Raw genomic sequence first — 15,032 nt, 5'->3', positions numbered from 1 at the left:
TGGTATTTTAGGCCAATGCATCTACATAATTAACTTTTAATAACTGGCTCTTGAAGTTTCCCATGTGCCTATTACAGAACCTTCACAGTTTGCTAGTTGCTATGAGGAAGGAATGTAATGCTGAATCAAGTTGAAACTGCCCTGCTTTGCAATATCAAAGGTAAAAGATAGCAAAAAGTGCCCACAAGCCTGGATGGCTTAGGTGCTGCTCGCTCTGTTAAATATACTGCAAATACAATAAAGTTTCTCCCAAGGGCTTTAATGCAGAATGCAAATCTAGCAATGTACCGAAAAGTAAAATAAACATTTCTCTGTCGCTCATTGACAGACGCAGAGTCCATATCTTGATATCCGTAGGGTATGCTGCTCCCTAAAGGAGTAGTACACTAGGCAGAAAAAAAGTTCTGGCCACACCTATGGACAGTCCCAGGGGGTATACCCTCTCTCTCCCTGCTACAGGATGTCAGTTTTTTTTCTGCCTAGTCAGGAGTAAGGACCTAAGTTCCTTGCTGGGATCTCTGGTCCTGGCAAGCTTTTTTAGATATTTCCTTTTTTTAGCTAGCTTTTTTTTCTCCGAATTGTTCCTGTGAGATCTACAAGCAATTATGCTGGATCTGGGCGACGGGCTGGATGCTGAAATCCAGTGGTCACCCCAGCCGGCCTACGAGCGTGTGCAGGCCCTAGCTCCGCGCTGGGTCGGCCGCGACATAGTCCCACTGGACAGGGACTGGCCCGTGGGTTAAACGTCCCGCCAGGTCGCATACGACCGGTCTGCGACCGAGTCGCAGCGTTCCTTTTGGCCTACACCCCCCCACTGAGCGGCGAGTGGTTTTGTCTGGAGTGGCGCCCGCACTGTTCCGGTATGGTGAGTACATGTTCCCCCCTTTTCCTTATGGCTGACTCTGGGGTGGACGCCGGCCCCTCCCTGGGACAGCCGGACCCCCTTTTCTCTGGATTCCCCTCTGTTCCCCTGTGCACCCCCCACCTATGGTATCCCTCTCCCTCCCCCCCCCCCCCCCCCATCTGTGTGGGGTGACTGGCTGTTCATGCAGGCCACTAAGGGGTGGTGGGGGGTCCCGACACTGCGGACGGCTGTTGTGCGGGGGTCTTCCTTACTGGCTCCCCAGGGCCTACCCACCGATCGATCGTCAGTCTGTGTTGGGGGGGGGGGGGACCCCTTACCCACCGCAGTGCGCTGGGCTGCCATTTTTCTGTAGCCTCCTCGTGTAGTACATGGCGGCGGCCATGTTGGTACACCCAGCTCGTTTTCCTATTCAGAGCTGGGCTTCAGTGGGAGTTCCTGGAGGCGTGGAGGGGGTGGAGCCCCTCCCTAGACCCAGGCACATCGCTCCTCAGGCCTTTCTTTCCATGCGGACAGCGCTGCTGAGCGGACCTCTGGGACATTTCTGGTGCATCTGGGTGGTGAGCCTTTGGGGGTCTCTCTTTCTCTCTCTCTGCGGGGGTCTCTAGGCATGCTGCCTGGCCACTGGGGGGCGCTGTAGCGCTGGGAGACATTTTTAAAAAAAAAACTATTTTTCATTTTTTCATAATTTGCTGACAGGTTCCTGTGGTGTACCATGGACCCTGCTGCACATGTGTCCCCACCTCATCCCCTCGAGGTGGCCGCAGGGCCCTCCGGTTCCCAGCTCACCATTGATGCGCTTTCTGCGGTCCAGGAGTCCTTTGTGTCCTGGGTGGAGGTGGCCTGTCAGGGGCGGGGGGCTAAAAAGCGACCCCCGCCTACCCCTTGATCCTCTGATGCCTTAGATTCTGATCCGGTCGCTGCTGACGCGGGTCTCCCCTCTGGGGCTGCTGTCTCGCGCCCCGTATCCTCTAATAGTGAGGATGACCTTTCTGCCTCCGCTGTCGCGCAAGACAAGGCGCTGGTGGACGCGCTGATTGTGTCTGTCCGGGAGACCCTAAAGCTGGAGGATGCAGCTGCGACTGATACGCAGGTTGCTTTTGGCACTCACAAGCCCTCTAGGGTGACAAAGGATTTTCCTTTTCCCACATGCTTTGACGATATCATTAAGAAAGAGTGGGTCCGTCCAAAACGCCCCCATGGGATGCCTAAACAGATTGCTAGGCGCTAACCGTTTGAAGAGTCCCTCCTTAAGAAATGGACGGTGCCGCCTTCGGTGGATCCGCCGGTCTCCAGGCTTAATAAGGCTACTGTTATCCCGGTGGAGGATTCCCCGTCCTTTAGGGATCCGGTTGATCATAGGGCAGAATCTGTGTCCCGCACTATGTTCTCCCTGGCTTGGTCGGCCTTCAGACCAGTGTTTACCATTGCTCTGGTTTCGCAAACATTGAAGGAATGGGCCAAGTTGTTACGCCGTGACCTGGAGGGGAGAAGCTTCCCTCCTGCCGTGGTGGAGTTGCTGGACCAGATAGTGCAGGGGCTGCAGTTTGTTTGTGACGCCGCGCTGGATACTGCCCCACTGCTGGGGCGTTTGTTGTTTTCGGCGGTGGTCCTCCGGCGCATGCTATGGTTAAAGTGCTGGTCGGCGGATCAGGCTTCTAAAAAAGCCTTGATCGATCTCCCTTTTCAGGGGGATAGCCTCTTTGGTGCTACCTTGGATGATATTATCAGAGGTCTCACTGGGGAAGAGCACTTTTCTCCCACAGGCTGCCAAGGGTAAGGAACCTCGTCGCAGACGGGGATCTTCCTTCTCAGCCCACAAGAAGTTTTTTCGTTCCACCGGGGCGGGCGATAAGGCGAAGCCCTTCAAGGCCCCCTCGGGGGGGTTTCAAGAGACCCTGGTCTGGTAAGCAGAACTCCGGTCCTTCCAGACATGAGGACAAGTCCGCTTCGGCCTGAAGGTGCGCCCCCACTTATGTCAGACCCGGACCCGTGGCTCTCCCGTGGCTCTCCAGGATTCAAGACAAATGGGTACACGAGGTCATACGGTCGGGATACAAGATCGAGTTTCGGTCTGTTCCACCAGTAAGGTTCTTCCCTTCCAATGTGCGACTGTTCCCTGATCGACTAAGGGCTCTGTTGGAGGCAGTGCAGGACTTGGTACAACAGGGAGTAATAGTTCCGGTTCCCAGTGGGAAACGTTTTTGGGGCTTTTACTCAAATCTGTTCACGGTGCCCAGGAAGGAGGGCAAGGCGCGTCCAATTCTGGTCTTGAAGTCGCTCATTTATTTTGTCCAGGTGCAAAAATTCAAGATGGAGTCCATTCGCACGGTGGTGGCTTCCCTGCATCAGGGGGACTTTCTGGCCTCCATAGACATCAAGGATGCCTATCTTCACATTCCCATTTATGCAGGACACCAACGTTTTCTGCGCTTTGCTGTGGGAGAGGACCATTATCAGTTTGTGGCGTTACCCTTTGGTCTCGCCTCGGCTCCCCGGGTCTTCACAAAGGTTTTGGTGCCAGTTCTGGCGCTGTTGCGGCAGTGGGGCATATCGTTCCTGGGCTAACTGGACGACCTCCTCCGTGCGGAGTCTCCACAGGCTCTGTTGTCAAACTTGGAGATCACCATGACCTCTTTGGAAGAGTTCAGGTGGCTGTGAACCTTCAGAAGTCATCCCTGGTTCCCTCCAGGAGGCTGGACTATCTGGGCCTGACTTTGGATGCGTCCTTGGCCAAGGTGTTTCTTCCTGCGGAAAAACTCCAGAAAATACAGTCGGCGACTCAGCTGTTGCTGTCCGCCAACTGGTCGTCTCTTCGGACCTGCATGAGGGTTCTGGGACTGATGGTGGCATCTTTTGAGGCGGTACCTTTTGCTCAGTTTCATATGAGGACCCTCCAAAAGGGGATCCTTCTCAAATGGAACCGGAATCCCGATTCCCTGGACAATCCGGTTGAGCGAGCGGACCAGGGAGTCCCTGGTTTGGTGGCTTCAGTCTCCGATGCTCAGTCAGGGGAAGTAATTTCATCCGATCTTTTGGACGATTGTCACCACGGATGCCAGTCTATCTGGGTGGGGAGGGGTTCTCGGCAGGCTTTCTGCTCAGGGATGAATCCAGGTTGCCGATAAATGTGTTGGAACTGAGAGCTATCAGGCTTTGCCTGGTTCACTGGACCGAGCGTCTTCAGGGCTGCTCGGTGCGGATTCAGTCGAACAATGCCACGGCCGTGGCTTGTATCAATCACCAGGGGGGCACCAAGAGTGTTCTGGCAGCCGTGGAAGTGGCCGGCATCCTACGTTGGGCGGAACGTTTTGTTCCGGCCCTCTCCGCTGTTCACATTCCAGGCGTGGAAAATTGGCAGGCGGATTTTCTCAGCTGTCAGACCTTGGATCAAGGAGAATGGTCTCTTCATCCAGAAGTGTTTCACCAGTTGTGCCTTCGTTGGGGCACCCCGGATGTGGATCTGTTGGCGTCTCGGCTCAACAGGAAGGTGCAGAGGTTTGTATCCCGCTCCCGCGATCCTCTGGCAGATGCCACAGACACGCTGGTTGCCCCGTGGGGGCAGAATCAGCTGCTGTATGCCTTTCCTCCTCTCAAGTTGCTGCCAAAACTTCTTCGCAGGATAGAGGCGGAAGGAATTCCGGTCATTCTTGTGGCTCCGGACTGGCCTCGTCGGGCCTGGTACGCCGACTTGGTCAGGCTGTTCGCGGACGCTCCTTGGCGGCTTCCTCTCAGGGAGGATCTGCTGTCTCAGGGGCCGATCTTCCATCCTGCTTTACGGACGCTGGCTTTGACGGCTTGGCTGTTGAGAGCCAGGTGCTGAAGGACAGGGGATTGTCTGCTTCAGTTATTCCTACTCTGCTTAAAGCGAGGAAAGCGACTTCTAGAGATCTATCATCGTACATGGAAGTCTTATATTGCGTGGTGTGCGTCCCTCTGGGTTCCTCCACGCTCTTACTCGGTGGCTCGGGTCTTGGCCTTCCTTCAATGGGGGGTTGAGCAGAAGCTTGCCTTGAGCACTATCAAGGGTCAGGTTTCAGACTTTGCGATTTTCTTCCAGAGGCCATTGGCCACTCATTCCCTGGTGCGGAATTTCATCCAGGGGGTGCGGCACCTGGTTCCTCTGGTGCGCTCGCCCTTAAAGCCCTGGGACCTTAATTTGGTGTTGTCGGTTCTCCCTTTGAAAATATTAGGGAGATTCCCCTGCTTACCTTGTCCCAGAAGGTGGCCTTTTTTGGTGGCTATCACTTCGGTGCGCAGGGTGTCTGAACTGGCTGCGTTGTCCTGTCATTCCCCCTATCTGGTGGTTCATAGGGATAAGGTGGTTCTTCGTCCAAATCCGTCCTTCCTTCCTAAGGTGGTTTCCCCTTGAATGAGGATATTGTGTTACCTTCCCTGTGTCCTAAGCCCAGTCATCCTTGGGAGTTTGCGTTGCACTCCTTGGATGTGGTTCGGGCAATCAGGGTGTACTTGGCTACTACTGACTCCTTTCGTTAGTCTGATTTGCTTTTTGTGATCATGGATTGCCCTAGAAAGGGTTTACTTGCGTCTGCCGCGACTATCTCCAGATGGATCAGGCAGACGGTGATGTAGGCTTATTCTATTAAGGGTCAGGTTCCTCCGTTCCCTGTTAAGGCGCACTCGGGCTCTTAGTGCTTCCTGGCCTTCCGCCATCAGGCATCGGTGCTTCAGGTTTGCAAGGCAGCTACCTGGTCGTCTGTTCATACCTTTACTAAGTTTTATAAGGTTGATGTGCTGGCATCGGCAGATGCCTCCTTTGGCCGCAAGGTTTTGCAGGCTGCTGTTTGAGGGGACCCTTGGTCTACCTCGGGGGTTCTATGTTTGTTTGGTTTTTTTTTTCAGGTGGGTCTCATCTGTTTGTTTCGATGAGTCCTCTGTTTTTTCTGGTTGGCTCTGTTTTGGCCTTCTGGATTGGTTTCTTTGTTATCCCACCCCTCATTTATGGCACTGCTTTGGGACGTCCCTACGGATATCAAGATTTGGACTCTGCGTCTGTCAATGAGCAACAGAGAAAACTGGATTTTTGACTTACCGTAAAATCCTTTTCTCTTAAGCTCATTGACACACGCAGTACCCGCCCCTCTATTTTGAATTGGGTTGGTATGATTTCTCTGACACTGCTTTGTTACATAAACTGACATCCTGTAGCAGGGAGAGAGAGGGTATACCCCCTGGGACTGCCCATAGGTGTGGCCAGAACTTTTTTTCTGCCTAGTATCCTACTCCTGCAGGGGGCAGTATACCCTACAGATATCAAGATATGGACTCTGCGTCTGTCAATGAGCTTAAGAGAAAAGGATTTTATGGTAAGTCAAAAATCCAGTTTTTTTATTGATACAAATTTTTAGATCAAAAACACATACAGTTTAAAATATGAACTCTGGTATATGACCCCAACTACAGTAAATGATGTCTTTAAACAATGGTAGGTAACAAACTTTGTATAGGAATTTCCAAGATCGTATTCCTGCCAAAAAGGACTTTAAACGCGCTTCAATTACAATTATTTAAAATCTTCCTCATTGGGATTATCCCCATGAAGGGTCAGGAGGATGAGATGAAAAGTAGAAGAAGAAAAGGCAGAAGAGGGAAAGTCGAAAAAAAGATCCCCCAGGCTGGGAGGTGGAATAGATCAACTAGGGAGGCCCAAATATATTGGGTGCAAGGTTGGAAGAGCGTAAGGGCTCTTTCACACGGATCCGTGCTGCTCAGCGGGGAACCATCCGCGATCCCCGCTGAGCCGACGGATGACGGCTCCGTCTCTGCTTGCAGTGCGGAGAGGGAGGTGTCACAGCCCCCGCTGCTCTCTATGGGGAATCGGATGAGAGCGGACCGCCAATCCGCTCTCATCCGATCCCCAGGACAGATGGAAAATAGGGTTTCCATCCATCCGGATTTCACGGACAGGATCGGATGCGGATGGCAGCGGGTGTCATCGCACATGTCACCGCTGACATCCGCTGCTCCATGGGGCTGAATGGGACATCCGATCAGATCCACCTAAAAAACTGACAGGCGGATCTGATCGGACCGCCCGTGTGAAAGAGCCCTAAGACCGACACGGGGCCCACAATTTAAGAAACTTAGCATGGGAGTCATGGAGGATACTTGTGATCCTTTCATTGATCATAAGGATCGTCAGGATGCTCTTCACCTCTGCAAACTAAACAGCAGGCTTTTTCCAGGCCCCGGCTGTTGCACGCTGTGGCAGCAATTAGTAAGTAGGTGGCCAATTTCTTGATGCTTCTATTTCTGAAAGCATTCCTAATTTTACAGCATTATTTCACACCTGCCTAAACCTTTTGCACAGTAAATTCAAGTGGCTTGTGGACACGCTGTTGTCGTTTGAAAAGACTTTACTAGTATGCAAGTCTGCCATATTGTACAGTACTGTGTATCCTTGCACATTATGGCCAGGGCTTCCCCACCCATCTGCTGGTAAAGCTGTACTTTTAAATCTAAATTGTTTAACTAATTTGTCAGTGGGAGAAAGTGAATATCAGATAAACGTAGAACTCCCCTGTTTGCCTCCTAGAAAAAAAAAACAAATTTTATGTTCCTTGTTGCCTGTTTTTTCTTGTAGGTTCCTGGTTTGTCCCATGCTTGTCTGTCTGGAATGTTAACATCTCTGCCTGGTTGAAAAGGGGGATTCAAGTGCTCTCTAAATTAATAAATCCTGCCCTTACACAAGAGCCCTATTGGTTGTATGGGGTGTGATGGAGTATATATAAGTTAGTCTCCTTATTTGTTCCTTTTCGCTCAAATCATTCCTGCGTGAGGTTGCTCGGAGTATGGTTGGACTGTTCCTATACCACTGCCAGTGGATCTGTGGTCTCCTATTCATGTCTTGTAGACTACTTGGCAGTCTTTTGTAAAAAGACCATTGTATACACAGCGCAATGGCTTAAGACGGCCATACATGGAACGATTTTCTTCTGCAATCACAGGTTGCAGGAAAGAAAATTGCTGATTTCCCAATCAGCAGTCAGTATTGATGGGGAATTCGCTCCCGCAGAGCTTTAATGTTCTCCTGGTGGAGGGAGCCATCCCCGCCGGGAGAACACACAGTGTATATTGCTAGCGGCTGGCAATAATTACATGAGAAATCTGACAGTCTGATTGTACCCAAGTTGATCCAATCATTTTGGGTACAATCAGACTGCCCATACATGGCTCGAATTCTCGCCCAGTCCCTGCTGAACCGGCTGAGATTCGAACCATTCAATCAAAAGTTTATTTCAGGCAAAACCAGCCACAATGGAGACTGATGTTCCTTTACTTTAGAGAACGCATAGTGCACTGGGAATCCTTTGTCATGTATTAAATGTATTTAGAAGACAAAGATTTTACACCTATAGATACAAAACCTAAGTTGAAAGTATATCGTGTTAAACACACAAAATTGACCCCAAACCATTATAGTTTTACAAGAAAACCTGATCTAATTGCTGCTTTTTCTGGGATAAAGTAGTGTAGAAAATGTCTGCTTGAACGCCTGACTAACCTGAACCTTCCTTTTAGGGCAGAAGCTATGCCTGTGGACATCCTAAAATGGTTTTATTGTGCCTGTACTTCTAATCATTCTCTGATGTTTGCGGGCAACATTAGCATTTAAAGCTGCCCATGTGCATTACTATTGGTTTCTAGAAATGCCTTTTACACACTCATGTACATATGCTCTTTATTACATGTACATTTCATGTATAGGCTTAACAGTTGTACCAAATTGGTAATGTACAAAACTTAACAAATTCTTTCAATAAAATTCAGTTTTATTCAAACCAATTTAAAACATGCATTTTTTTTATAAAAGACATATACACAAAATATTGTGTCTTCCACATTAAGCTCTATAACTGTGCTAAAAGCGCAGTGGTATCCCTGCAAAACATGTTGAGCGTCCAACACCCAGATGTAAAAGGTCTATAGCGTAATCCTGTTTGTAAAGAATTATTTATTACAATAAAAGCAAGGTACTCACTTTAAAAACGATATAAACAAGCAATATATCCACGAGCCCCGAGTTCGTTCTCGCCTCCCTTTCCGATGTACTGGTGCCCTACGTGTTGCGTCAGACACGTGACTTCATCCACTGATGGGGATATATTGCTTGTTTATATTGTTTTTAATGTGAGTACCTTGCTTTTTTATTTATTAATCCTCTGTAGATGAGCTCTCTCAGGAGGAGTCTCAGGGTTTGGGTTTTTTTTTTTTCATACACAGAAAATCACAGTGGGATTCCTTGACAGAGGTGCCGAAAACTAGCTTGAAGTTACCCTTTCTGGAGTCTCTTTCCCAGAGCCACTGGATTTGGGTCCTGGTGGTTGCATTAACATCCAAATCTTTTCTTGTTCTCCCTTACTTGCTGGAATTGATGTAGATGTGAAAAGAAAAAAAAATTCTCCTGCGCTCTGGTCGTGTGTAATGAAGGCAAAATGCTTTTACATACGGTCTTAGTATGCGCCGCTCGAGGTCTTGTTGCCCCTTCTGGACCAAGGGTACCCAAAGTACACTAAAAGACAACAACAAAAGTAGGGCGCACCGACCTTGTGCATTACCACTAAAAAAGGTTTATTAAGATCCAAAGACAACACATATTATACTCACAAACGAGTGATGATATGATACATAAAAAAACACTGGAACCGGTCGTCTTCAAAGTATCCAGTGTACCCCTGTACTGGATAACGTGACGGTGTCAGCAACTGTATGGCTGGGCTGACAGGGTCAGTAGCACCTTTTGGCTCTGAGGAAAAGGGTCCTCCCTCGAAATGTGTCAGCCCAGCAATACAGTTGCTGACACCGTCAGGTCATCCAGTACAGGGGTACCCTGGATACTTTGGAGATGACCAGTTCCATTGTGTTTTTATGTGTGATATCATCACTCCTTTGTGAGTATAATATGTGTTGTCTTTGGATCTTAATAAACCTTTTTTTAGTGGTAATGCACAAGGTCGGTGCGCCCTTCTTTTGTTGTCTTTTAGTGGAATTGATGCATGCCAATTGGGACCATTCAGAAAAGGTGTTTTTACCAAGGAACAATTTTGCTCAACAGTACCTCATGGAGCAGGTCCTGGTGGATGAAATACTGATCTGAAAAGACGTCAAGAGTAAGAGGTCAGAAGCCCGTTTTAAGGTTTTGTCCTCTTTGGTGGGAGTGGCTTTGCAGCCTATAGTGGCTGCGGTGGGCATTTGCCAAGCACTCAAAATTTCAGCTACGAGCATGCTACCTTTTAGAGAACAGTATGCAAGGAGATCCTGCCATTTGGCAGCTTCTGGAGTATTTTACAATATTTCCATAGTTCTCGACAGAGCACAGGGCAGAGTACTGCTTGTGCAGTAGACGTGCATGTCCCTTGGATTCCAGGTGGAGTCAATGAGGTTGTTGGAAAATCTATTGATTTGGGTCTGTGTGATGGTGCTGTGGAAGATGGTAGCCATCTTCAATGCAGTCCCATGGAAAAAACCCATATGGCTGAGGGTGTAATTGCCATCAACCCTTCTTTATGATTTACAATTTACTCTTTTTACAGTTTTTTTAGGGCAATTAAAACATCAATATATTAAAAAAATATAGGTTTTATTATTTTAATTTAAAAGGTAGAAATTTTAAAAACAATTTTCCAAATTTCATGAGGGTTGTTGTATATACAATGACATGTGATCACGACATCAATCATAAGAAGCATCCAGATTGCATAGGAGTGGTATTCCCCAGCTTCTTGCTGTTCAGTTCCATTATCAGTTGAAAACAACTGAAGATGGTTTCCAAAAGGGGAGGATATCCCCACCCGGATGCTTCTTATGATTGATGTCATTGTGTTCACTTGTCATTGTATATACAATAAACCTCATGAAATTTGGAAAATTGTTTTTATATTTCTACCCTTTAAGTGAAAAAATAAAAGATATTTTTTAATATATATTGATGTTTGAATTGCCTTAAAAATCCCATAAAAATAGCACATGAATTGTAAATCAATGCAGTCCATATGCCCTGTTTCATTCTAGAGCTCTAAACTCAAAATTCCAATATCTTATTGGTTTGAGACCAGCATCAGGAGTCCCTGGATCTGACAATACATCTAGCTCTCAAGACCAGGTCACCTCTGGAATGGTTGGAGTTTACACAGATGCTGGAAGACCCTGCCTTTCATGAATTCAATGGTCTTGATTACAAAAGCCAGCCTGGCAGTCCTGGGAAGTGTTCAGGGAACGTTGTTGTCATGGGAAAGATAGTCAATGATTAATGCCCTGGATCTTTGGGCGATTAAGCTGGCTTTCCTACACTGGTCTGCTAAGTATTTGGGGTCTTCCCATCAGTGTGCAGTTGGACAATAGTACGGCAGTGGCATACATTCGTTATCAACCTTGCTCAGAACCAAGGTATACCAGATCCTGTCTTGGGCAGAGCTTTACATTCCATCCCCCTCCACCTAGCACATTCATAATGTGGAAAATTGATAGGTGGACTTTCTCAGCCATCAACAAATGAATCTGGGGAATGGGCCCTTCACCCAGAAGTATTAACTGAGATTTGCCTGCAGTGGGGAATGTAGAACGTGGATCTCTTGGCTTCCAGTTTCAGCAAGAAGCCAGAAAGGTTTGTGTCCCAGACCAGGGCTCCTTGTGCGTTTGCGGTAGATCCCCCGGTGACTCCTTGGGATCAGTTTTTCCTGATCTATACTTTCTCTCCACTGCAGCTTCTTCCTTGCCTGTTGTGCAGGATAAAGTTAGAGGCCATTCTGATGATTCCAATCACAATTGCTTGGCCAAGGAGGATGTGGTATGCAGACATTGTGAACCTTTAGGCAGATGAGCTGCAAGCTTTTTAGATTTGCTGTCTCGGGTTCCAATATTCCATCCTACTTTAAGGCCAGTTCACACTAGAATGAGCATTTTTTCAAAGCTCATTCTTGTGTAGAGATTTCTGGCTTTTCAGGTACCTTTTTTATTAGAAAGATATGATTTAGAAACCATGTCTTTTTCCTTAGTAAAGACCTTTATGCAGAGTTTCACATGGAACATTCTGCTTTTGCTGTTCTCCTTGTCTCACGTGGACCCTAATTTGGACTTCTCTTTTTGAGCCTCTTCATAAGATTCTCTTGTCGTCATCTTTTTGTCCAAATCCTAAGCAGCCTAAAGAGAAGGTGCTTCACTCTTTGGAGGTTGTTCAGACTCTTAGAATTTATTTAAAGTCTACAGCTTTGTTTCAACAGTCTGACTTATTATATGTTCTTCCTGAGGATACTTGCAAGGGTTAGGCTATTCTAGGTATATTTGTTATCTCATTTCTGGTATTAAAGGCAAGGTTCTTCCTTTCCTGGTTAGGGACCATTCTATCGGGATTTGCGGTGTTTCCTGAACTATTAAGTATCAAGCTTCTGTTTCTCAAGTTTGTTAGGCTGCCATCTGGTCCTTTCTTTACACCTTTACTTTCAGATGTTGATGTGGATGCTGGTTTGGGGAAAAGAGACTTGCAGATTGTATTCTAGTAGGGTTTCCCCTGTATTCTGTTTTTGTTTTTCGGCAGTTTGGCCTTGTTGCTGTGTTGCCCACCCTTGATGTTCAGTGCTTTGGGACATTCCAAGTAGTCATGAAGTACCCTGTGATGTACGATTAAGAATTTTAGGATTAGTTATTTACCTGTAAAATCCTTTCTTGGAGTACATCACAGGACATAGGTATCCTTCCCCTATTATCTGTTTTCCTCATTGTTTGCTACAAAATTAGGTATTAAGCTGAGCTGGGAGGGGGTTATGCCTCTGTAGGTAATCTTGCCTTTTTTTTAGCCAGTGTCCATTTAACTGAAGGTGGTAGCATAAAGAAAGTAGTTTGTACCCTGTTCCATGTGATATACTCCAATAAAAGATTTTTGCAGGTAAACCAAAAACTCTAATATTTTTCTTACTTGGCATTGTTGGTATTTGAAGGTCATTCGAAGAGTCAAAAACATTTGAATTCTGCAACATCTAATATAAATGCTTTATTATAATCTATCTAATACTGCTTACTTTTGTGACTTTTTTTTTTCTTATCTTACAGGTACATGGACTGTACCGGACAACAGGTGCCAGCTTCGAAAAGGCCCAACAAGAATTTGCTACAGGGGTGATGTCCAACAAAACCGTGCAGACTGCCGCAGCCAATGCTGCTTCTTCAGCCGCAAACAATGCTGCCCAGAATGCTTTCAAGGGTAACCAGATGTAAGAGAGCCAGCTGCAAGTGACCATTACCAGTTATCTCTGTCCAGTCACGCTCCTCTCCTCCAGCCGTGTTTGCAGCACCCACTAAAAGACTATAAATTGCACTTGCCATGTGTATTTGCTACATTCAGGCCCTTTTAGTGCCAGTTTGAATCGGAATGTCACATATGATTGCAGGCACCTCAGGCACTTCATGGGCATATTGGTTGTGCATGGTCTGAACCAATAATGGATCTCTTGTACACCCCTCCCTATCCTTATTTTCAGCCTGCAGTCTTCTGCACCCAACATTGTATAAATAATATCTGGTGGATTATTCTAGTGTGAATATGGCGTTAGTAGATTGGAATTGTGCTAATAAGGTCCTAAATAGAGAGAGTATTTTCTGATTTTTACTTCTGAAATTGCTCATTTTGTAATGTTATGTAGTTTATTTTAAGAACAATACACTAGGCAGCATCTGCCCTGCGGTAGGGACAACAGTGATGTGGATATATATGTCCCAATCAGTTGCCATGTCAGCTGTGTTTATTTAACACTGAAGCACAAATGGAGCTGACATGTGTCCTAAAGAGAAGCAAGCTAAAGTATTGTGTCTACTCTCTGTTTCGATTGTGTGGACCAGGCAAACCAGGTTCAAGCATGTATATATTTGTCAGAATAGGTCATGTGACAAAGATTGCAGCATTGCTGACCTTTGTCTGTTTTAATCTTTGCTCACGCAATATAGGTATGCCACCTACTGGTATAGAGTGGTTACTATAGTTTTGTCATTGGCGGAAGTCAGAAAGGGAAACATAATCAGTGTTTATGCTGAATTCTCTACAGCAAAAGGTGGGAAACCTGCGACTCCCTTGATTTTGCATAACTACAAGTCCCAGCAAGCATTTATAGTGAGCTGAGACTGGCAGGTGTACAGCGGATGTGGATTCAATGGTCACCTTAGCCTTTTTGTGTTTTTTATTTTCTTTGTGTGTTTGTGATGTCTTTTTAAGCCCTTCTGTTTTACTGGTTTTATTTAATGCAGTGCATTGTTCTTTTGTTTGTTTTCTTAAAAGTAACTTCTAGTGGAAGTGCGTTTCCTGCTGTATGCTTTGAAGCGTCTGCTAACGATAGCCAAGACAGTTTCAGATCCTGTCATTGATTTTTTTTTTTTTTTTCCTGTAATCTGGCATATCCATTATAGTAGAACCATGATTCGAGCTCTTTTTATATACATGCCGGTGTTTCTTTTCTGTTGGATCACAAATGATTGCCTTGTGAGGATATGAAGTTCTTTCCTTTTTCAGGCTGTGTGCAGTATTTCCTAGTTTTAAATCTTTACATCTGAGAAGTAGTATTCTGCCTTTTACCTACCTGACAAGTGAGACTTTTATTTTGTGAATAAATGTATACAAAACCTGCTAATGGCCAATAACATTTCTAATTTGATTTAACATTTTTATTGGCTGCCTAACAGTTTCACATTTGATTTGTTTTCATGTATGTTAAATAGTTGTTTACCATGTTACAAAAAAGATGTATATGAATGCATTTCACTGTGCAGTAAAACTATTTGGGAGTTATGCCATCACACCGCGTGTGTGTTTCACACCCTCAACACCTAAAAAAATACATAAGGTATGTAAAATCGTGCAGCACTCCCTACAACTTGCAAGATTTAAATTGATTCTGAATAAATTATGTGTTATATTATGTATCAAATACAGTAATAAAAATCAATTAATGTCTTGATAATTTTTTTAAAATTGAATATAAATATCACCCAATGCACTTTAAATTGTGATAAATGCAGTAATGATTCATGAAAGCAAATAAAATGCATCAAACCATCAGTCCAAAAAATAAAATCTGTAATCCGATTGTGTCCATAGTTCAAACAACATGACAAACCTCTTTCTTCCTCTAGCCAACACCCGGTTTCTCCACCACCTGCCCCACGT

The 15,032-nt window shown here is 46.0% G+C and overlaps 1 protein-coding gene across 1 annotated transcript in view; it reads left to right on the top strand.

The window, feature by feature from the left end:
• The window catches only part of SCAMP1 (secretory carrier membrane protein 1), a 104,832-nt gene extending 90,306 nt beyond the window's left edge, over positions 1-14,526 (top strand). The window contains exon 9 of the mRNA XM_082253347.1: positions 12,929-14,526. Within this exon, the coding sequence (XP_082109473.1) occupies positions 12,929-13,093 (165 nt within the window). The 3' untranslated portion in view covers positions 13,094-14,526. The remainder of the gene's footprint in view (positions 1-12,928) is intronic.
• Positions 14,527-15,032: the final 506 nt, after the last annotated feature.

Source organism: Pelophylax lessonae, assembly GCF_965119305.1.
Source record: "Pelophylax lessonae genome assembly, chromosome: 1".
Lineage (NCBI taxonomy): Eukaryota > Metazoa > Chordata > Amphibia > Anura > Ranidae > Pelophylax > Pelophylax lessonae.
Note: the sequence above shows the minus strand (reverse complement) of the source record. Positions and strands in the feature narration are given on the sequence as shown.